The 23,514-nt window shown below is 36.8% G+C and overlaps 1 protein-coding gene across 2 annotated transcripts; it reads left to right on the top strand.

Annotated features, from left to right (window-relative positions):
- The first annotated feature begins 1,680 nt into the window (after positions 1-1,680).
- LOC130046524 (serine/threonine-protein kinase Pak-like) lies at positions 1,681-19,149 on the top strand. Of its 2 annotated transcripts, none has more exons than XM_056145270.1 (7): positions 1,681-1,916; positions 6,466-6,644; positions 7,651-7,873; positions 9,403-9,544; positions 16,324-16,387; positions 16,590-17,072; positions 18,132-19,149. In XM_056145270.1, the coding sequence occupies exons 2-7, from the start codon at positions 6,472-6,474 to the stop codon at positions 18,448-18,450; spliced, it is 1,404 nt and encodes a 467-aa protein (XP_056001245.1). In that variant the 5' UTR covers positions 1,681-1,916; positions 6,466-6,471; the 3' UTR covers positions 18,451-19,149. The 2 variants fall into 2 exon arrangements, with proteins under 2 accessions (XP_056001245.1, XP_056001244.1); XM_056145269.1 differs by lacking the exon at positions 1,681-1,916 and adding an exon at positions 4,751-4,984.
- Positions 19,150-23,514: the final 4,365 nt, after the last annotated feature.

Genomic DNA, 23,514 nt, shown 5'->3' on the forward strand with positions numbered 1-23,514 from the left:
ATTTTCTGTGCTTTATATATATATATATATATATATATATATATATATATATATATATATATATATACCTTTTTTGCAAAGAACCTTTAGAATTGGCTGAAATCATACTGATATACATGTTCATTGTTGTTGAAGGGAAGTTTGTGCTATTTGTTATTCATACCCAAGAAATCGGAGCACTAGGTAACACTAGCGGTGGTGATGTAAACATGCTATGTGTTTCTAGTTATTAATTGTAAGTACAAAATATCAAAACTATTCTGAGCAGGAAATAAAGGCTATATTTTCACTTTACAGTGATGTATTTATGTTATTCAGGTTGACTTCCATCTAAAACCAGGAATCACTTTACACATACTTCATTTTGTGATGATTCTAGAAGGGGAAGTAATCCTCATTCTATAAAGGGCGACAACTCTGGTTTACTAACTAAGCTATTGATGTGTATAATTAATAAATTATTGCAATAAATGCTTTTGTGATGTAGTTTGTTGTCAAGAGTTCATGGGCATTTCAGTCTGCATCCTCTCGTAAATTTTCATTTCCATACTGAAAATTCAGAACCATTCATGGCTGACGTGGGGAGGGAGGACCTCTCAAACGCCTGCTCTGGAATTTAACATGACGAATAGTGGATGAATACGAAGTGAATAGATAGGGTGGGAGTTAAGAATTCTCGATACAGCATCAGTAGTAACTAGAGATATTTTTTTATGAAAAACAAATGTCTCCCCAGCTTCCCAAAATGGAAGTGCTCCAATTGAAACCTCTCATTTTTATGTACTGCATGGTATGGAGAAGAAAGCATGAGCAGGAACATAGACAATATGAACTCCGATAAACCACATAAGAGAAGTGTTCACAAATTATTTTACACCCTCCACCCCTCAGATCCACCCCTCAGATCCACTATAACTTTAAGGACAACAATTGGATCATCCTGTCCCTGAAAAATGCACATCTACAAATGGCATTGAAGTATCGTATAAAATTCCAAGTCTATCAGATAAGTCATATTGGAAGGGAAGCGTTATTTTACATCCTCCACCCCTCTTAGGTCCACTATAACGTTTAGTAAAATAATTGGGTCCTCCTGTTCCGACAATATGCACATCTACAAATGACAATGAAGCATTATACAAAGTTGCAAATCTATCCGATAAGCCATAAAGGAGGAGAAGTGTTCTCAATATATTTTACACCCTCCACCCCTCTTAGATCCACTATAACTTTTAGTAAAATAATTAAATCCTCCTGTCCCGACAATATGCACATCTACAAAATGGCAATTAAGCATTGCGAAGTTTCAAGTCTATGTAATAAGCCATATAGGAGAAGAAGCGTTCATAATATTTTGTGACAGACAGACGGACGGCAGACGGACGGACAGAAAGTACAAAAACAATTTGCCTCCCCCTGAAAGAGGGGAGACATAATTCATCCGAAATTGTAGATGGATTGCAAAAATTATGCCTCTCTTGCAGGCTACGTGTTTTAAAACTATCAGTCTTAGTTTAGTTGATATTTCTGATAATTTTATTTGTGAAATGATGTTTATTAGGGGGTGGTAAGGAATAGACCCCTACTGTTATTATTACACACAAAATTACCGGTTCCTATGATCAATCGGATGCTGTTCGTCAGTCATGCCGTAAACCAATGCATCCTTTAGGATTGGCATACGCGCTGTCTGTTTCTCAGAAGATGCATGTTAGTTTCACGATTAACCACACTCTCTCCTTTGTTAGGCCACAATATGTGTGGTTCGGATGGAATTTTTGCTTGCTAGTTTATAATAATGAAGGGATTACCCTGAAGAAACCTGTATAAATCTGTAATCTCCAGATGGCTGACATCGGGCCATGAAGACTACTGGTACTAAGAACGGACGTCTTAAACTGTTTACGCGATAGATAGTAAGTACTTGTTATGCAATGACGCTCAGTGGTCTCAGTTTATTCTCATTGATGCCGTCATTATTACGTTCGGTTCTATGAATCGTGATCGGTGCAGTTCTGATTACGTTTGGTACTTTCATACTGCGATAAGAGTGCATTTGGTTCTTTCAATATTATATCCGGTGGTTGAAAAAAAAACATTATTATCGTGTTCTCGTCCAGTCTGTGTTAGAATAATCGCATTTTCTTGGGTCTTTCCGACAAGCGGAAATATAAGTGTTTCCTTGCCTGCCGGAAAGGTCTGAGAAGATACGACGTTTAAAACTGCAAAACGAAATAAAGGGATAGTCATGGGCCACATCGCTCACTTGAAGGACCTTGGCCTTGTCGTTGTTCAAAGTCACAAGGTCAAAAACACAAAATATAATAAGGTCTTGCCAAAAGGAATCTATGTACAAAATAAGAAAGCCCTACTTTAAAAAGTTCAGAATAAGTGAAATAGGTCAGGGGTTTTGAAAAGTTGGTCAAACTTTAAGGTCAAAAGATCAAACATCACTGTGTCACAAGGTCATAAAGAGTTTCATAAAGATTTCATATACATGTACAAAATATGAAAGTCCTACATAAAATAGTTCTGTATATACTTTATAGTTTATGTTTTCTCAAAAGTAGGTCAAACTCGGAGTTCAAAGTTACAAGGTCAATCAAAGGACATTTTATGAAAATAAAGATCTTGCCATAAGAAATTCATATACAAGATATGAAAGATCTACCTTAAATACTTCAGACATATTAGATAGGTCAGATTTTTATGAAAAAGTAGGTTAAACTTCCAGGTCAAGGTCACAACATCACACACCATTGGATCATATGAAAGGTCTAGCCGTAAAGAATGTATATACAAAATATGAAAGTCCTAGTGTAAATAGTGGCCCCCATGTCTAACCCCATCTTTGTCACAAGTCTAGAGTTAGAACGAGTGATAGAAAACATAGCTTACAGCAATAACCATGAGCCTGATAGTAAAGAAATAATGACACCCCCCCCCCTCCCCACCCCTATCCACCACCCCCACGGTAACTTTGAAGATGAAATTTCCATATGTATTAGCAATTTAATATTATCATCATTATTGCTAAAATTGAAGGGAAGAGCTCACTCAACTTAACACGAATATTAACATATTAACATATACATATATATATATAGTAACCTTTTGTTACATGTTTATTAACCTTAGAAATATTGTTGTCGGTGAAAATTTATTAATTGCTATAAACTTACAAAGATGTGTCGGCCTCCGTCAGGAAGTCTGGTGTTTTTGTGCCAGTCACAGTGTGAGTTTGTTTAGAAGAGTATAGAACTGTTTTAAGACAGGGGTAGAAAGTGACAATATTGTCATTATAGTGGAGATCAGAATAAACAGCAAAACCTTTCACAAGGAGAAGTTCCACTGTGCATAGAACTATTTTTAAAGACACATTATTGTATTTAGACGGCTGTGTCTAATGTACATGTATGTGCGTGAAGAAATCAATATTCTTAGTAAGGCATTGTTGATTAATTACATGTTCAGTCCCTTTCCCTTCGATATATTCACCAATTTTAACAATAACCATTGCCTCATGAATTCGATGCACTTGTGAACAATGCGCGTATGAATCTTGATAGATATAGTACATTTATTTTAACGGCTGGGAATTCTAACAGAAATGAAAGTAAATTGTAAATGCAAAAAATAAATTTCAATTTTGTTTATACATAGGGATATGAACGTCATACTTTTCATGAACAAATCGCTAATTAACGCGCTTCATGAAACATGCTGGCGTGCAGCGTTACAGTTCATTCTCAATATCGGAGTTGTTTAGTGTATTTCAAATAACTTTTTCGATCAAATCTAATTTCTTTGTAAATGATAAATGCGTGGGTCATATATTTGAAATGAAGTATCGATGTTCTGTCATTTTATTCCTGTTTATAACTGTCCTTGATCGTTAGAATGCGTATGTGCATCATTCTGAAATCTACAGTGTGTCCGGGTAGTGCTCTCGCTTCTCACCACTGCGACCCGAGTTCGATCCTTGTGATGGGGAGTGGCTGTATGTGAGAGGGTATGGTGGTCGCCTGCTCGGACACACGAGTTTCCTCCGGGTACTCCAACATCTGGGCATCAAAGGACTCCACTGAAAATAAACTTTCGAACTATCATGGTTTACCCTTGCTATTTATGTATATATATTTGTATGTACATGTATGTGTAACAGGAAGGAAAAAAAATCAGTCTATTTAAAATCAGACTTCTTAGAATCGCACTGGATTCTCTGCGTAAGATCGTGAGCTTAGGGTCTGATTTTAATTAGATTGGGAGAAAATGCAACGGACCAGACCGGGATTCGAACACGGGACCCCTGAGTATCTAGTCAGGTGCTCTACCAACTGAGGTATCCAGCCAACGGCGATCAAACCTGTCTGACGGCTATATATATACCAAATAAACATTTATTCATTTATTTACAAACAACTAGATAAGTTACCGAGGGGTCAAAAATTCAGAGTGATTCGGAATACACTCGTTTCACTGTACTTCAAACCGACTGTACAAAACCTTACACAATGTTAAGATTGGAGACAACTAAGATAGGCGGTGCTGCCTCAAACCGACTGTACAAAATCTTACACAATGTTAAGATTGGAGACAACTAAGATAGGCGGTGCTGCCCAATCCCTTTCCCTATTTGTGAATAAAATTATTATAAATCAAACGATGTCAAGGGAAAACTTAAGGGAAACCAGAGAGGGGGGGATAACTTTCATCTAAAAATACTCGTATGCAAATCATCTATTGACTCCGCCCCTGTTCAAGTCAAGGAAGTTGTATGTGGAAGTTACAATTGAGAAATAGGTTTAGGGGAAGAAATGAAAAATGTGGTGAGATCGTGTAACAAAACGGCAGCTATTTATGTATTTACCTACCCCACGATATGTTCATTATAAGGATTTGATCAAAAGTGCACTTACTTCTCGGACCAAGTAGTTTTAGATCTCGAGTCTTCCCACTGAGGGATACACTTATAACACAGCAGGTATGTGTATGTTCTGTTGTCTGCATTTAAGGAAGAAATGTCGGTAGTTTGTTTGGGAAAATAAAAACAATACATTAAGGCATGGGTTGATGTTTTGTTTCATACACAACAAACATTTTGTTTATGAAGTCATCATTTTGTTAGTATGTAACGATTTGCTATTCAATATCCCGCCAGATATCTGGGGTTTAGTGTTAGTGAGTGTGATTGAGAGGGGATGTCATTTGGAAGATTTTAATGTATTTTTAGTAGATTTGTGTGATGTTGTCCTTTTATAGTAAATAATGAGAGAGAGAGAGAGAGAGAGAGAGAGAGAGAGAGAGAGAGAGAGAGAGCAGGCTATACTGAATCTCTTTCCAACAGCAATTTGGTAAAGTTTTGACAGAAAAGAGGTCTCTATTTTGTTTAAATATGAATGTGACATTTTTACTGCTGCAATGTACACCTAGTAAATCTATCTCGACAGGAAAGCCCCTTTTATTTTTTTGTTTAAGTCCTGCATATCGCGGTCTATCAAGGAAGTTAAGAGTTTAGAAATTACTTATTTCTGTATAATCTCATGTTACACCAAAGCTCTTGTTTTAAAAAAAATCCGATTTATACCATAATGTTGTATTGTCCGTAGTATATTACACTTCCTGCATATTTGGGAATAATTCACGAAGAGGAAACACACATGTATGTACATTTACATTCCGTTTCGTAGAAATATGACATGTGTTTATTTATCAACTGGGTTATAGTCAATATAACATTGATGGTGGAAATGTATGTATGTACATTAAAAAAACTTAGAAATGGTCGTTCCGTCCCTGAAGAGACGATGAAACACGAAAAAGACACCTTGTCCGTAAGAGATTTAAAGCCCTCTGTCCGGGAGCATAAATTAGCACAATCTGCGCGGTGACGAGAGACTTAATCCTCTCAGAAACCTGGAAAAAGCTCCTGCATTCTGCCGACATTTCGTAAGTAAATCGCCAGCCACGGAACCCAGGATCTCTCCCTATAGCTTTCATCTGGATCCGCTCTGCATCTTCATTTAGTCTGGATCCACGCCTAAAAGCGCAACAATCCCATGCATATTTACTGCATTTCCTTTACATTTTTGTACATTTATATATACGATATACAACAGCCTGTAGCAAACTCAGATTGACAAAGAATTGAAAGTGTACCGCTGTATGTTTCACTATTGCCATGGAAACAGATCAGTATGAATCATACGCCTGTATTGTTTAAACCTCTACCTCGATTTTCCTTGTCTATACAAAAAAACTTTTAAACAACAGGAAGAAAAGTTCAAACGAAAACCCTGCTTAGTTACTTTGTTTTTCAATGTTTCGGATTTATCCTAGCTCTGTCGATATATTTATAGCTTTTTATGTCTGCTTCAGTTAAACATGCCTTTTTACGTCTGCTTCAGTCAAACATGCCTTTTTACGTCTGCTTCAGTTAAACATGCCTTTTTATGTCTGCTTCAGTTAAACATGCCTTTCAAGATTCGCAAGAAGTCGTTGCCTTCGGATACTGGTCCAGCTATGAGCATCGGGACTCCCACATCCGTCACACACAACGTTCACGTCGGTTTTAACATAACTACTGGAGATTTCGAGGGGCTCCCACCAGCATGGACTGCTCTACTTCAGTCCTCCAATATATCGTAAGTTTTCCACCATATCTTCCATTATTATACATCTTCCAGAATATATCAACAATTCTTCAGAGCATATCATAAATCTTCCAATCCTATATCCTTAGTCTTCCTTTATACTTACTATCAACCTTCCACTATACCATAAGTCTTCTAATACACCACAGATCTTCTACTATACCATAAGTCTTCTAATACACCACATAGCTTCCACTATACCATAAGTCTTCTAATATACGACAGATCTTCCACTACCGGTATACCATAAGTCTTCTAATATACCATATATCTTCCACTATACAGTTCACCATTATACATACTGAAACAGCCATATAATTTAATGTTAGCTTGGATACTGTTAATTCATAGAAGTGTATTTGAATATATAGCATACATGTATGTTTTCCCAGCAAGATTTCATTGCAAAACGGTGGAATTCCGCTCTCAAAGCGTCGGAATTTCCCTCTCATCTTCTCTCTTAAAACACTGATTTTTCTCTCACAAATGTTGGGATTTTTATCGCAAAAGTAGCAGGATTGTAGATTACTTTGTACGTTTTATTGATCTTATGATTATATTAGATTATGTGCAGGATTGTAGATTACTTTGTACGTTTAATCATGATTAGATTAGATTATGTGCACACAAGTTTTGACTCGAGTTATATGTGTAATTATCCTGAATTCTTTGTAAGATCGTTCTTATAACAAACCAGTATTATGTAGTGGGAGCCTCCTTAATGATTAGACTCTTCGACATGACTTTAGCCATCTATTATTATTCAAATGAATATTATTCGTTTCATTTAATGAAAATTATAAATTGTACGACATTTACCATTTCTGATATGGCTTGAAGGAATAAACTCTAACGAAATAAATATTGGAGAATCGACTTACGAATGTTGATGAACCAGATAATTGTTACACGCATTGTTTTTATTAGTAGTATCATCTGGTATAAAATATTTCCGAAGAAGTGTCATAAACTTTGAGTTTTGATTGGTCGATTGTAGGAAAGCTGACCAAGCAGCTAATCCAGAGGCAGTTCTCAATTCACTGCGGACCTTCACTAATTCGGTCAAGAAAAAGCCAGGAGAGAGCAAGTTTATGAAAATTCAGGAGTCCATTGCAGAATCTGATGATGATCTCGGTGATAGCGATGAAGATGCCAAACGCAGCAGTAAACAAATAGATGAGGAGATGTCCCCTGTATCCCATGAATCACCAGAAACTGCGGTAGGAGGAGTATTTTTCAAACAGTGATGTGTCCCCTCCACGATCGTGTTATTAAGTACTTCGTTGCTAGTTTGAAAATACGGATGTTTATTTAATTGCTGTTTTAAAATTTAGAAATTCATTTCCAAATTAAGGATTATCTCCCTCACGCATATCTCTTATCCTTAAACGAATTTGACTCCACCTTTTTTGGCACGCTGTTTTTCCCTATCATAGCTCTAAAACTTCATTGTTATTTCGGATTTCAAACATTTCGGTTGAGCATCACTGACGAGACAATATTTGTCGAAATGCACATCTGGTGCATCAAAATTGGTACCGTATAAGTTCTACATTATTGCACATGTCCAGAAAAATGTTGTGAACAAACTAAGATTTCTGCCCCGTGCTTGATATTGCAAGTAGAGAGAAGATTCCTGATCTTTTCATATTAATAGGTCAGGGTCAAGCAGTAATCCAATAAAACAATGTTCAGTACATTTCGAAGAAGTACTTTTCTAGAGTTTAGCGTCATGCTACTGAGATGGATGGCAAGTGGAGAGAAGATTCAATTTCTTCCTAGGTCAAAAGGTCAGAAGATAATGTCAAAAGCAATCATTAGTATCCGTAATGTTGCAGACACTATACGTAGTGTACTACATTCAGACCCTGAAGGAGACATTAAGTGGAGAAGGAAATCTATATTGATTTCCATTACAATTTTTAGATTAGCTTTAAGGGTGGGAATTTATTACCGTATTTGATAATCCAAGTAGCCTGGTGGTCATAGAGTCAAAGGATTATAATTTGTCATTCAGTTATCTCAATCCGCGGTTGTAGCTTAGATAAGTGGTTATGGTTCTCGCTTTGCATCTGGGAGATCTTGCGTTCAAATTTCGATCCCAACAGCCGAGCCGAACCACCGACATTTAACTATCAAAATAAATAGTCTCCGTTTAGGACCCTGTCCTTAAAAGGCAAGTCACGTGCACTTTGGATATGACCTTACAAACGGAGGTATGTGTCACGTTAAGCGTTGGCACGATAAAGAACCGTCACCGTCATGGCCGAAATGAACGACATTTCATTGGTCAAAATTAGTGCCACCTTACCTTTATTGCTTGCCACTTGCTTTTCTCTACATCAGTGAAAAATTCGCGATTTAGACGTAAAACAACAGACAGAATTTTCACAGTGTTTATATAATTCAAGGAGGTTGTCCTTGCAATATGGGAATCACATGACATTTCTTTTTCTTTTTCGGGTAATCAGTTTTACAGTACTAATATTCGGTTGCATTTGTATTGACTACAACACAGACCGGCTTCCCCTGTGAAATCAAATGTATTTTGGAATATTATCAAAAGTTATATGCCAAGTATGATACTAACACCCAATACCAAATGCATTAATTGAACTTTTACAACAAATTACAACAAAATCATGACCATATTATTCTACACAAATTTGGCGATACCAGAGATTCTGCGTACAACGGATTCCTTGATATCTTGTAGAAATTCTGATAATTTAGATTTTTCTTTTCAAAGGGTAACGCAAATGTTGAGGATAAGATGAATAAGGTCACCCTCAACAACGAAAAAGATCACGGGTCTTCGGATCACGAAATCCAGCGGCGACCTAAATCTCTGAAGAAAAACATGTCGGACGACGAAATCAACGAGGGCCTTCGTAAGTTTCATCTCACTGAACTTACACGAAATCAGAAGTATATTCAAATCATTGTCATTAACAGAATATAATCCCATTATTGGCAGCTTTTAGGCGACATATATTTATAGGTTATTGAATCGGAAAATATTTTTAAAAGAAGTTGAAAATGCAACGGCGACGTGAACCCCAGCATACGTCATGAAACGCGTGATGAAAAGTACATTTGTACATGTATCAATTTAGTCAATTCGTAAGAAAAGTATTCCAAATAAAATCAAATTGCAATAGAAAATTTCCCTGTAATTATACAGTGTGGTCTGCAATTAAGGTCGGGTTTAGGTGAATTGGAGAAATTCCCGTGACATTCACTATAACCCAAGGAACAGTCGAAACTACTCTTTCTGCAAGTGTATCTTTCAGAGACACAATTAGTCAAGCAACTACATGTCACTGTTTTGATAATAACTGATGGGGATGGAGAATTTAAGAATAACTGAAGGCGATAGTGATTTTAAGAATAACTGATGGGGGTGAAGATTTGCGTGTATTCACGGGAAATAATTTTCCTGATGATGTATCTCATCTCCATTTCCCTTGCTAGTCGTAAGAGGCGACTAATTGGGGCGTTCCTTCAGATGAGACCGCGAAAACCGACGTCCCGTGTCACAACAGGTGTGTCACAATAGATATCCTCCCTGTCACAACAGGTGTGTCACGATAGATATCCTCCCTGTCACAACAGGTGTGTCACGATAGATATCCTCCCTGTCACAACAGGTGTGTCACGATAGATACCCTCCCTGTCACAACAGGTGTGTCACGATAGATATCCCTCCCTGCTCAAAAGCCGTAAGAGTAAAAAGGGGTACTGAGGACATATTCTAACCCGTGTCCCTACAGGACTTGTAAATTTCGTTATCCCAGGGGCAGGTCTGGGGTAATGGTAATTTGTAATGTAATGACCGCTAATTGCAGTGTAATGGGCCATTTTTGCATTACAGTTAATGGTAATGTTATGCTGTACTTGTAGAAAATATACTATAATGCATAATACATTTCATTAGATTAAATTACTTCAAATATTTGATAATATTTTGGAATTTCAGATTAATTTATTATATTAATGATATCAACTTTCATATTTATGGTTGTCTTTAAAAGTTTGCAGTATTTAATGAACAACAATTTAGTTCTAATGGATATAATTTTATAAATCATTATAACAAATACATTTTTCTGCCATCTCTTTAATATCAGTAGTGTGAAGTAATGCACTACATTTCAAAATAGGGGTAATGGTAATGTGAGAGTCGCAATTCATCCGGTCAAGTTTTTTTTTCAAAAGTGAAATTTATTTTTTACGTTTACATTCTACTTTCGTTTCTGTTGGATTTCCCACGGTTAGCCGTGCGTTTGTTTAATCAATGTTTGTGTAAAGTGTCGAGTCATAATTTCCTGCCAACGGTTACCTAACACCACCTCATCCACAAATTCATACTTCCGCCTTCCTATAAGGCTTCAAATGACTTTTAGTAATAAATATCTGATAGGTTTGTAAAATGTAAATCATGTGAATCTACTCGCGGTTCGAGGAAATAATTTTAATCAGATGGAAGAGGGGACATATTTGTTTGTATATGTCGGACTGTCCGCTCAGTATCTTGCGAATAATTGACAACCATTACTTTTCATACATATGTTGACGATGCCTAGTAGATAACCTTCACAACTTTTTAGATCAAATGGCACAGGTATTCGAACACGTGTAGCTCTATTATAACAGATAATAGAGCACTCTTCATCCAGTAATCAACAAACTTCAGGGGCAAGTTGATCGTGACTTTTCAGGTTAAAAGGACCAAAGTAAAGGCTTTTAGAAAGCATGCTATCTTTGCTCTTCACGACAATATTAACAGCTGTAAAGATGAAACTTCAAACCTACTGTGCAACTATATATCCCAGAGGTAGTGTTAATCAAATGTGGATTCTGAAAAATTCTGAAGAAATTTTAGTAACTTGAAATCGCAAAACTTTTCCCAGAGCAACAACAACAAAATATATGAGTTTTCAACACGTTACACGACCATTCCTCGCGATAAATTAAAGACTAGAATTTTTTATATCATAGACAGTTGCTTCTTAAACAAAAATGGAAAACGGAAATATTCATATCTAGTGATCAATCATCCAAAAAACTACTTTGTTAAACACCACTCTGATTCCACGCACAAGTACTCTGAATATGCTAGAGTTCCTCATTGACAATATCTTCGTGGTCTTTGGTGATCAGGTCTTCCAACAGTCTGTTGGAATTCCCGTGGGCACGAATTGTGCTCCTTTGTTAGCTGACCTGTTTTTATATTTATATAAAGCAGGATTTATTCAAAAACTTCCACGTGAGAAGAAAAAATCTCTCGCTGTGGCCTTCAATTCGACATTTAGATATATCGATGACGTTTTGTCTATTCACAATAACTTTCATTCATATGTCGATTCGATATATACCTGTGAACTTGAAATAAAAGACACAACAGACAGTGTCGTCCACCTCTGCTGCATACTTTGATATTTTATTGAAAGTAGATATTAACGGCAAACTGAAAACTCAACTGTATGACAAACGAGATGATTTCAGTTTCTCTATCGTCAACTTCCCATATTTATATAACAATATTCCATTATCACTTGCATAATTATGGTGTTTATATTTCTTAACTGATTCGATACGCAAGAGCTTGTTCTGCGTATGGTCAGTTTTTAAATCGAAAAAGTTACTGACAAATAAGTTGATGGTACAGGGGTTTCAACAGTCTCGATTAAAGTCAGCATTTCGCAAATTTTATGCTCTTTATAACGATCTAGTTTGCCAATACAACTTATCGTTGAGTCAAATGCTGTCTGACGTGTTTCATACTGATTGTTAGACCGTTCTTGGCACGCTGATTTTGACTTCTGATGACTCCATTTGCCTGGTCAGGAGATGGGGCTCACAGCGGGTGTGGCCGGTCGACGGGGGATGATTACTCCTCCTACGCACCTTATCCCACCTCTGGTGTGTACAGGGGCCAGTGCTTGCCCAACTTCACTTTTCATGCATTCATTTGTCTAACTGATAACTGAAGAACCCTTATTTCGATAGTAACTTTAGGAATGTTCACACTGGCTACTCGAGTACCCCTATGCCTTTTCAGGTCAAAACGACAAAGGTCATTTGCAATGTAGCAAAAGTACGGCAGGTGTCCGACCAATATGTAGTAAATCGTTTACCTAATTGTCATTAAAATTTGCAAGCCAGTTGATAAATGAATAGGACATGGTCCCTGCTTATTCCTGTTCAGTTTTATATTCCATCATATTTCAAATTCACTCTTACATCCTGTATTTCCTACAAGTATGCATCTACTTCTACTATTGCATCATAAACTTTTTAATTACAAATTCAATATACATGTACCATCTTATACAAAGTTCGCCTGCTTGTTATTTAAACTATAGTTCAGTTGGACATGTCAATACTGGTGATTTCGATATGCATCTAGATGAAAATGACGGCCTGAATTCTTTTATTGTAAAACGTCCGAAATTCAGAGAGCCACGATCGCCCAAATGACGACGGAACTTCATCTCTTTCATAAATTGTGTCAAAGATTATATCAGGTGACATGCTAAATATAACAAGAAAGAACTTGAAACTTGTCAAAATGGATAAAAAGTATAAGAGGAATATCAAAATCTTTTAAAAGACAAGTTAAATCAAAAATGCATACCACTTTTCTTCCTGTGTTTAGTAAACCATAAGTGGTGAAAGCTTTAGATGGGTTATATGAGGAATGAGATTTTTTGGTTCCAGCTGACAAAGCTTGCAACAGCATTGTCTTTGAAATGCTCATTTTTGCAACCGCCTTTTAGACTAGCTTGGATTTAATTCCACATTTGGTTATCCAACTTTCCCAAGACGAGGTTCTTCATCATGACGATTCAGTTTTGAACATATTTAATAACTCAGCCCCTGGGACGAACGAGTGCAAGTTGTCGTGCCTATATTGGATTTCAACTCTTGATAAAAACTCCTTCAAGGCACATTACAGGATCCGATAAATGTCCTACCGAGCCCTCATAAAAATATTAACTGATGTGAATCAGAAACGCCAGGCGCATTGTGCTACAACATGAGCAAGAAGTGGTATAAATCAAATGCGGATTAACAAACAATCCATATGACTTTTATTAAATCACAAAACTTTTCCAAAGTCAACAGCATCACAAAGGGCGACTTTTCAACACCTTAAACTACCATTCCTCAAGATGAATTAAAGACTAAGATTCTTGACATTATCCACAGCTTCTTCTTTGATTAAAATAAAATTCTTGTAATCAACCATCTAAAACATTACTTTGTTAAACAACATTCTGATTCTACGCACAAGGACCTCTGACGTTGATATCAAAAAGATGCTGGAGTTCTTCATTGACAATATCTTCGTAGTCTTTCGTCATCAGGTTTTCCTACAGTGTGTTGGACTTCACATGGACACTAATTCTGCTTCTTAATTAGCTGACTTGGTGTTTTTTTATTCTTATAAGACATGATTTATTCAAAAGGTTCTATATGAAAAGAAAACATCTCTTGGTGTGGATTTCAACTCGACATTTAGATATATTGATGACGTTTCATCTATGGACAATATAACCGCCGCGGTGGCCTAGAGGTAGAGTGCTCGCCCCACAAGTGGAAGGTCGGGGTTTGAATCCTGACCGATAAAGACCTAAGTAGTTAAAACAGGTAGTGTGAGTTCCACGCTCCAAACGCTCGGCACCAGGTGTGGATGTCATGGGTCCTCGGAGATGGCCTTAAAAACGGATGTCCCGTGTCACAGTAGGTGTGGCACGCTGAAGAACCCTCACTACTCAATGGCTGTAAGCGCGGAGCAAAGGCCTAAATTTGAAGACCTTCACCGGTCTTAATGACGTCTCCATATGAGTGAAAAATTCTCGAGAGGGACGTTAAACAAGATACAATCAATCAATCTATAGACGATACTCACTTTCATCCATAATTTGATTCGAGATATCCCTGTGAACTTGAAATGAAAGACATCACAGCGACTTCCGTATCTTCTTCATATTTGGAAACTTTTGAATGTAGATGTTAACGCAAATTTCATGTAACAACTCAACTTCATGACAAACGGGATTACCTCAGCTTGTCCATTTTCAGCTTCCCATGATTATGTTGGTGTTGTTTGGTGTTATGTTTCTCACATGATTCAATACGTGAGAACAAGTTCTGCGTTTGATCAGTTTTTAAATCCGGCTACTGACAAATACGTCGTTGTTAAGGGGTTTCAACAATCTTGTGTGAGCATTTCACAAATATCATGGTCGTTATGATAATTTCATTTGCAAGTACATCAAGTCATTGGGTCGAACATTGTCTGGCGTTTTTCATAACAATCTGTTAGACCATTCTTTACATATATACTGATTTCCATTGTGGATTATTTTGATTATCTTACAGCCTATGTGATCCATCAATAGCCGATGCTTGCTCCTAGGCACCTGACCCCACCTCTGATGTGTTTTGGGGTCCGTGTTTGCAGTACTCGCAATTTTGTATTCTTTTTGTATGTATAAGATGAAAGGCGAAGATAACGAACAGCGATCAATCTGATAACTCCTATAAGCAATACAAACTAGAGAGTTGAGAAAACTCGGACCCCTGGATATACCAGAGGTGGGATCAGGTGCCTAGGAGGAGTAAGCATCCCCTGTCGACCGGTCACACCCACCGTGAGCCCTATATCTTAATCGAGCAAACGGAGACAAAATCGATGTGCCAAGAACGGCCTAACAATCGGTATGAAACACGTCAAACAGCATTTGACCCAATGATAGGTTGTATTGCCAAACTAGGTCGTTATAACGACCATAGAATTTGCGAAATTTTAAACGAGATGTACGATATGATCAGTGCTCGTTGTCTTCATCGATCTTTATACCAAATGATGTCCTACAGTTAACTCAAGAACATTTATTCATCAAACGTCATAGGAATATTGGGGTCTCCGTGGCCGAGTGGTTAGAGCATCGCGCTCAAAATCACACGGCCTCTCACCTTTGTCGGTGCGGGTTCGAATCCCGCTCGCGCCGCTAAGTGAGGAAGTTTCACAGTTTACTTTCGGAAGGTCGTTCCCAGGTACATTGTATCTGGATTCTCTATTCTACCAATAAAAACTGTGCGCCACCAGATAACTGAAAAATTCTTGAGTGTGGCGGAAAACACCAATCAATCAATCATAGGAATATTAACTATCATTATGTAGTTAACTCTACTATTTTCTAATCATGGATTTCATTTGCGGTGAAAGAAACATGCGTTTTACAAGCACACTCCTATGAAGTACTGTACATCTGTCGAAAAGCTGACAGTAAGTTCTCCCGTATTAAGTAATTTACAATGAAAATATTTTTTTGTCTTCAAGAATGCTAATCAAATTCAATACAATGCAATCAGAAATATTTCCATTAATACAAATAAGTGTTTAATGGCCAAAAATGATACCGTGTACTTAGAAAGATATGTACATTACGCAAGTCGTAGCTGACTCAGGAACCAGGTACACGATAGAAACACTTAACCATTTATTACATGCGAATTCAACACCACTAAAACTGCAACAAATAACTATTTACTTACCAAATTAAATGACTGAGCTTGGATATAGTATCTCTGCAAGAGTCTGAAGTTTTCAGGACGTGTAGAAATGTAGGGTTTTATTTGTTTCTTTTCTTTTCAGAGTCACTTGCTTCACCAGGTGATCCTACATCGAAGTACACCGTTTCGAAGCAACTTGGGGCGGGGTAAGGATTGTTTTTCTATACTATAGACATATTTTCGTAGGTATGATGTAAACAAAACTGGGAAGTTTATCAGTCTCAGGCTGAAATTTGAAATTCAACTCATATCATTTCCATGGCCATATTGATATCAATATTCACAATATTGCCTCTGAGAAAATCCTTCCTCAAATATAACAATAGTTGGGATTTCTTTTTTTTACAGGGCATCTGGTACTGTATATATGGCAAAACCTAAAACAGGGGATGCGGTACTAGCCATAAAGTCTATGGACCTTACCAAGCAACCCAAAAAAGAGCTGCTTATAACGGAGATTGAGGTCATGAAAACCTACAGGCATCAAAACATTGTCAACTTCCTGGATTGCTACTTGTTGTCAGAGAAAAATGAATTATGGGTAGTGATGGAATACCTTGATGGTGGTGCGCTGACTGATGTTGTCACGGAAACCATAATGAATGAAGGACAGATTGCTGCTGTAACCCGCGAGTGTCTGCAAGCTCTGAACTATTTGCACTCAAAGGGTATTATACATAGGGATATTAAAAGTGACAATGTATTATTAGGAATGAATGGGTCTGTCAAGCTGACTGATTTTGGTTTCTGTGCCCAGCTAAGTGGAGATAACTCTAAACGACAGACGATGGTAGGCACTCCGTACTGGATGGCTCCGGAAGTCGTATCAAGGTTTGTAAACATTTAAGGTTTAAGAAGTTTGATCCTCTTTAGTATTAGAATATTTGATGTAAATGCTAATGTGAATTGATGCATTGATTAGTGTATGGACAGCAGGACATATATATCTGCCAGTTTCTCTGTCCAACTGCCCGAAGTATCACACAATCAACTTTCATTTTCATAGAAAAGGTATTCAATTATGATAGCTAAACACACCAAATTTACTAATTTTCTGTCAATTCAGAAGAAATTGTTTTTCTTTTGTTTATAGATACCAATATTATTGAAGGAATAGTATATTATAAAAATAATGTAAGCATGGGATTGTTTTTAGAGCTGAATCTTTCATTATAACCCCAAACTTCCGATGTTTAATAGGTCAATACTTGTCGACAATTATATACAAAACACATCAGAATAATGTTTAGCATTAAAAATAAAACATTGGTAAATGTAAATATAATGATGTAAGAAATTCTTTTATATCACATATGCCAATGGCATTTCCTTCTGAACTTGAATTTACGACCTACATAAATGTAGTCAAACGATGTAAGCAACAATTAGTTTTAATGGAAGCATTAAACGTTTCCACTTTGTGGTGTATTATCCAAATAACCAAATAATATGGGGTTCACATTCCTTAAGCAGTGATGGATCCAGAAAGTTCTGAACGGGGACAAAAGGCTAAGGGTCTAGGGGATGTCTTGAAGTGGGTCCATGGGGGATCGAGTTCTAACAAAAGACCTATATGTTTTAGTATTGTGGCACATATTTCTATGAGAAATGGATCATACTTGTAAGGGGCGTGGCACGCTGGCGCTGGATTCGCCACTGTAAAGTGTTTGATAGAGTTTAGTTTTAAGTGGTATTATCTGCCTTATTGAAATTTTACATGATTTAATTCAACATCACAAGAATGTAGGAAATACTTGTGTGTCAATTACAATGAAATTATGGTCCCTATTACATAACAATATCCCATGTGTTATTGCAGATTGTACTTTACATCATTATTTGTATATACTTTTATTCATCAGAATATCATCCGTCTGTCCTCTGTTACAGGAAACACTATGGGAAAAAGGTGGATGTTTGGTCTATGGGAATCATGGTCATTGAAATGTTAGAAGGTGAACCTCCATATTTGAATGAGACCCCACTGAAGGCTATCTACCGAATAGCCACCAAGGGAAAACCGGAAATTAAGAATCTCGAAAAGCTGTCGAAATTACTTCAGAATTTCATTGACCGGACATTGGAAGTGGAGGTGGATACAAGAGCAGACACTGATGAACTCCTGCTTCACGATTTCCTGAAATGTGCGAAAGACCTCAAAACACTCAGGCCGTTAATCGTAGCTGCTAAGCAAGCTACTGGGCACTAGTTAAAAGTACTAGTATTTTGTTTGAATTTTGACGCCAAAGTAGGAAATTTTAATCATAAATTGAAAAGTGTGTATATTTATCTATGTGCAAGTGTACTGTGTGTGTCTGCAGTTGTGGAACTATTACAGAATTATGTTTGTCTGCTTCTTTAATACAAATATTTCATTGTTATTGTTATACTGTAGCGTAACATATGTATCTCAGCGTGGCAATATTAATATGAATTGAAAAAATATGTATAGTTTTCTAACAGGAATAATTAAATGCTTTTGAAGACCAGGCTTTGTGTGTCTGAGATAAAGTGTTCTATGTTTCAAATTCTCAAGGCTTGATCAAGCTCAACCTCTACGTTTGTACTCCATTTCACAATTAATTAAAAGGATTCGACATGTATTCCTGGAAAAACATTGAGTTCAATGCATTGATGTCATTTTACTGTATAATACACTTCTATCTTAAAATGTTTGTGTTACGCGAGTTTATTGTTAAGCATCTACCATGCATTTTCAAATGTATAAAACTTGATAATCAATTTATGATGTATTTATGATTTGCAGGTTTCAGGTTTAAAACCATGGCTCATCTTTTTTGCTTTGAATAAAGAAAGGGAAGTAATCCTCACTCCGCAGAGGGCAAGAACTCTAATCTACTAACTAAGCTGATAATCAATATCATCAATAAATTCTGAAATCTCTGCATTCTGTATTTGTAAATTATGAAGTTTGTTATAAAGAGTTAATCCTAGATCTTAGAATCATATTTCATCCTGAAATTAAGAGGAATCAATGGATGAGCGCAAGGATTCCACTGTAATATTTTGGATTGTTTTCTTTACTAATTTATTTGGTATTTACACCTACCTAGTATATGCAAGGTGAAAATAACGAACAGTGATCAATCTCATAACTCCTACAAGCAATACAAAATAGATAGTTGGGCAAACACGGACCCCTGGACACACCAGAGGTGTGATCAGGTGCCTAGGAGGAGTAAGCATCCCCTGTTGACCGGTCACACCCGCCGTGACCCCCATATCCTGATCAGGTAAACGGAGTTATCCGCAGTCAAAATCAGTGTGCCAAGAACGGCTTAACAATCGGTATGAAACATGTCAGACAGCATTTGACCCAATGCGAGGTTGTATTGACGAACTATATCGTTATAACGACCATAGAATTTGCGAAATGCTGACTTCAATCGAGACTGTTGAAATCCCTGTACCATCAACTTGTTTGTCAGTAGCTTACCTCGATTTAAAAACTGTCTATACCCAGAACAAGCTCTTGCATATCGAATCAGTTGAGATATATAAACACCATATGCAGGTGATAATGGAATATTGCTACATAAATGTGGGAAGTTGACGATGGAGAAGCTGAAATCATCCCGTTTGTCATACAGTTGAGTTGTCAGTTTGCCGTTAATTTCAATAAAATATTTAAGTATGAAGCAGAAGTGAACGACTCTGTGGTGTCCTTTATTTCGAGGTCACAGAGATATATTAAATCGACATATGAATGAAAGCTATCATTGTTAATAGACAAAACGTCATCGATATATCTAAAAGTCGAATTGAAGGTCACAACGAGAGATTTTTTCTTCTCACGTAGAAGTTATATCCAAAACTTGTTATGCGACACATCTATCATCCGTTCTTGAATTGGACGTAGATTATTATGAACATTCGATAAATATAGTGTGATTAGATTGGGGAGGGGAAAGAATTCTTGATTCGGCCCCAAAACCATGCTTCAGTGTTTTCAAAATCGTCTCCCACCCATAAGATTATCTAATATATTGCATCTCATCTGGGAGGCCCAGGAAAAACAATGTACCACGCAGACTTTCTGTGTATGGATGGAAAGGGTAAAAGTCATCTTCGCCAGCTAAGGGTGACGATACATGGTGTTTTCCTTTCAATAGCAGTAGAAAGTAACCTGTCAAAGGAGGTATACACCAGAACAAGACGTGTGAGTCACCGTCAGGCATATTTGAGGGAAGCCAGTTAAGCAGACCAAAATTACTCCCTTGACGGCACACCTTCAAATAAATTTCAAGATACGCAGAAAGTAATGAAGGGGATGAGAAGCAAAAATGTCTTTTCTTCGTACGTTTCAGGGGCGCAGCAAACGTTCTAATCAATTTGAGTACAGAAAGGTGGTTAAAAAGAGCTAGTGTCGTCCTGGAAAAGCGTTTTGTTCAGCCGAATATTGAGGAACTTAACAAACCTGAACTAAGGATGAGGAACAGAAATCCAGGGGAATCCTTGTTTGACGTAGATTAGTTTATTTGACGATTTGTTACTCCTCTAGCTACCTTACTCTGAAGAAGAGTTGAATGAAAGGTGAAGATAACGAACAGTGAGCAATCTCATAACTCCTATAAGTAATGCAAAATAGAGAGAGGAGTAAACACGGACCCCTGGATATACCAGAGGGGTAATGAGGTGCCTAGGAGGAGTAAGCATTCCCTGTCGACCAGTCACACCTGCCGTTAGCCCTATACCTTGATCAGGTAGACGGAGTAATCCGTAGTCAAGAACGGTCTAACAAGCAGTATGAAACACGTCATTCTGGACAGCATTTGACCCAATGATAAGTTGTATTGGCAAAGTAGAGCATTATAACGATCATAGACTTTGCGAAATGCTGACTTTAAACGAGACTGAGACTGTTGAAATCTTATAACATCAACTTGTTTGTCAGTAGTCTGTCTCGATTTAAAGACTGATCATACGCAGAACAAGGTCTTGCGTATCGAATCTGTTGAGATATATAAAACCCATATGCATGTGATAATGGAATACTAGTATTGCTACATAAATATGGGAAGTTGACGATGGAGAAGCTGAAATCATCCCGCTTTTCATACAGTTGAGTTGTCAGTTTTATTTTTTTTTTCAATAAAATATCTAAGTACGAAACAGATTTGGAGGGCTTTGTGGTGCCTTTTATTTCGAGTTCAAATGGATATATCGAATCGACATATGAATGAAAAGGATTATTGTTAATAGATAAATCATCGTTGCTATTTCTAAATGTCAAGTTTAAGGCCACAGCAAGAGACATTTTCTTCTCATGTAAAACTTATACGGTTCCAATTTTGCATTTGCTGCGCATTTCGATAAATAATGTCTCTTCAGTGATGCTCAAGCCGAAATATTGGAAATCCGAAATAACAATAAACTTGTAAGAACTAAAAAAAAAAACCAAAAAACAAAAAAAAAACATAGTGCAAAAGACTGGAGTCAAATTCGTCTAAGGATCAGGGCTATGCATGAGGGAGATAATCCTTAATTTTGAAATGAATTTCTAAATCGTATCACAGCAATTAAATATGCATCCGTATTTTCAAGCTAGTAACAAAGTACTTAGCTACTGGGCTGTAGAAGCTTTTGAAAAACTCTGCTCTGATAAATACTAAAACATCATCGTATATGAATTAAAAATAGAATTCTTGTATGTATCTCCTCTTACCCATTCAATTAAACCCCTAAAATATTTCTACCCCGGAGAAATCTTTACTAAAAACAGTAATGGGGGAAGATACAAATTTACAGCATAAAATCATGGTTAGGCATGTAAACTAACGGGGAAATATGGTAACAACCATAAAACTTAGTTGGCATCATAAACATGTACTAGCTAGGTACAAGCTACATCTGTGGTACCAGGCACATTATGTATTGGAATAGAGTTATCCATCACTGTCCTCTACAACCTGTGCAATATTGCCAAAACTCTTCTCTTTTTTTTTTTTATAAAAACATGCATAGTACTGTCCATGTGGGCTACTTTTAATTACTCGTTTGAATTATTATAACCAAGAAAATAAATATTGAAAAAAAATATTCTTCAAAAGTATATATTTGTATTGAGTATGCACTTTCAGTGAGGAGTAACACACCAGGTAAATTTTATGAAATGTGGAAGATCTGTTGAGCAATTCTTTGAAACTGAAAAAAATACTTTATTTCGAAACAAAAAAAGCAGTTTTAAATAGTAGAAACTAATCTAATTCCAGCAGAATCAAAACCGCTGCTGGACTTGAACCCGCGATCTACAGTTCAGCAGTCGAATTAAATTTAAAAGGAATACCCAAACTGTTCATCGTCGCTAGCCACGGTTACTGAGTCCGGTAGTACCTACCCTACCTTTGACGTATTGTAAACGGAGACAATGGGCGTGGCTTGTGACGTAGTGTAAACGGAGACAATGGGCGTGGCTTCTGACGATGACACAAGTATTGCTGACACTTATATTTTCACATAGTCCTCTGCGTCTCCGCACACATTTGGTTTGTGTGCAAACGACCTCTGGTGAAAATTCTATATTTATAAAAGGAACTCAGCCATCATCACAACACATTCTCTCACCAGAGGACGCGTTACGCAAGCTTCACATACACCTCTGTCAACGCTTTGAATCACGTGACAATATAATCACATGATATAAACAATCATTCTCGGTTTCCTTTCCCTTTAAAAGTTCAGGCAACAGGTGATACATCAGGCTCTTTTCATAGCCAACTGACACTTTAATAAGTGCATATATACCATTTAGCTGTTTGTATCTTATTTTACAAGTCTTATCGTATTTTTACAGCCTTTCTTACTTTTGATTCCATGTTTACATTTAAATCTCCACCACGTGTATTTCCTACATTCATACGCATATTACGAAGTAGTTCCAAATTTATTATCAGAAAACGGCGATTTTAAACAATTTACAGTAAGCATCAATTTGATTGCACCAAAAACATATCATAATATGACTAAATATTTAGTCCAAAACATAAATGTTGGATCAAAGAAACTTTTACAAGATTTCTGTAAAAAGCCGTTGACAGAGGTGTAGTGCGAGGAGCGCATGGAACTCTGGGTAGAGAATGCATGACAACGTATTATACATCCTTAATGAAAAATTGTTAACAAATCATCTTTTATAGTAGAATTCAGATAAACGCGATCATGTTAATGTAGTGAAATGTATGGAGCGTCACATCAACAATAACCTAAATAATTAAAGATGTCATTGTTTGAAGGCATTTTCAATTCATATGCG

Source organism: Ostrea edulis, chromosome 7 (assembly GCF_947568905.1).
Source record: "Ostrea edulis chromosome 7, xbOstEdul1.1, whole genome shotgun sequence".
Taxonomy (NCBI): domain Eukaryota; kingdom Metazoa; phylum Mollusca; class Bivalvia; order Ostreida; family Ostreidae; genus Ostrea; species Ostrea edulis.

Excerpts from the sequence above, each read along its gene's own strand:
- LOC130046524 (XM_056145270.1), top strand. The coding sequence starts at position 6,472 with ATGCCTTTCAAGATTCGCAAGAAGTCGTTGCCTTCGGATACTGGTCCA. Across the intron at positions 7,874-9,402 it reads ATGAATCACCAGAAACTGCG|GGTAACGCAAATGTTGAGGA; the intron begins GTAGGAGGAGTA and ends TTCTTTTCAAAG. Across the intron at positions 9,545-16,323 it reads CGAAATCAACGAGGGCCTTC|AGTCACTTGCTTCACCAGGT; the intron begins GTAAGTTTCATC and ends TTTTCTTTTCAG.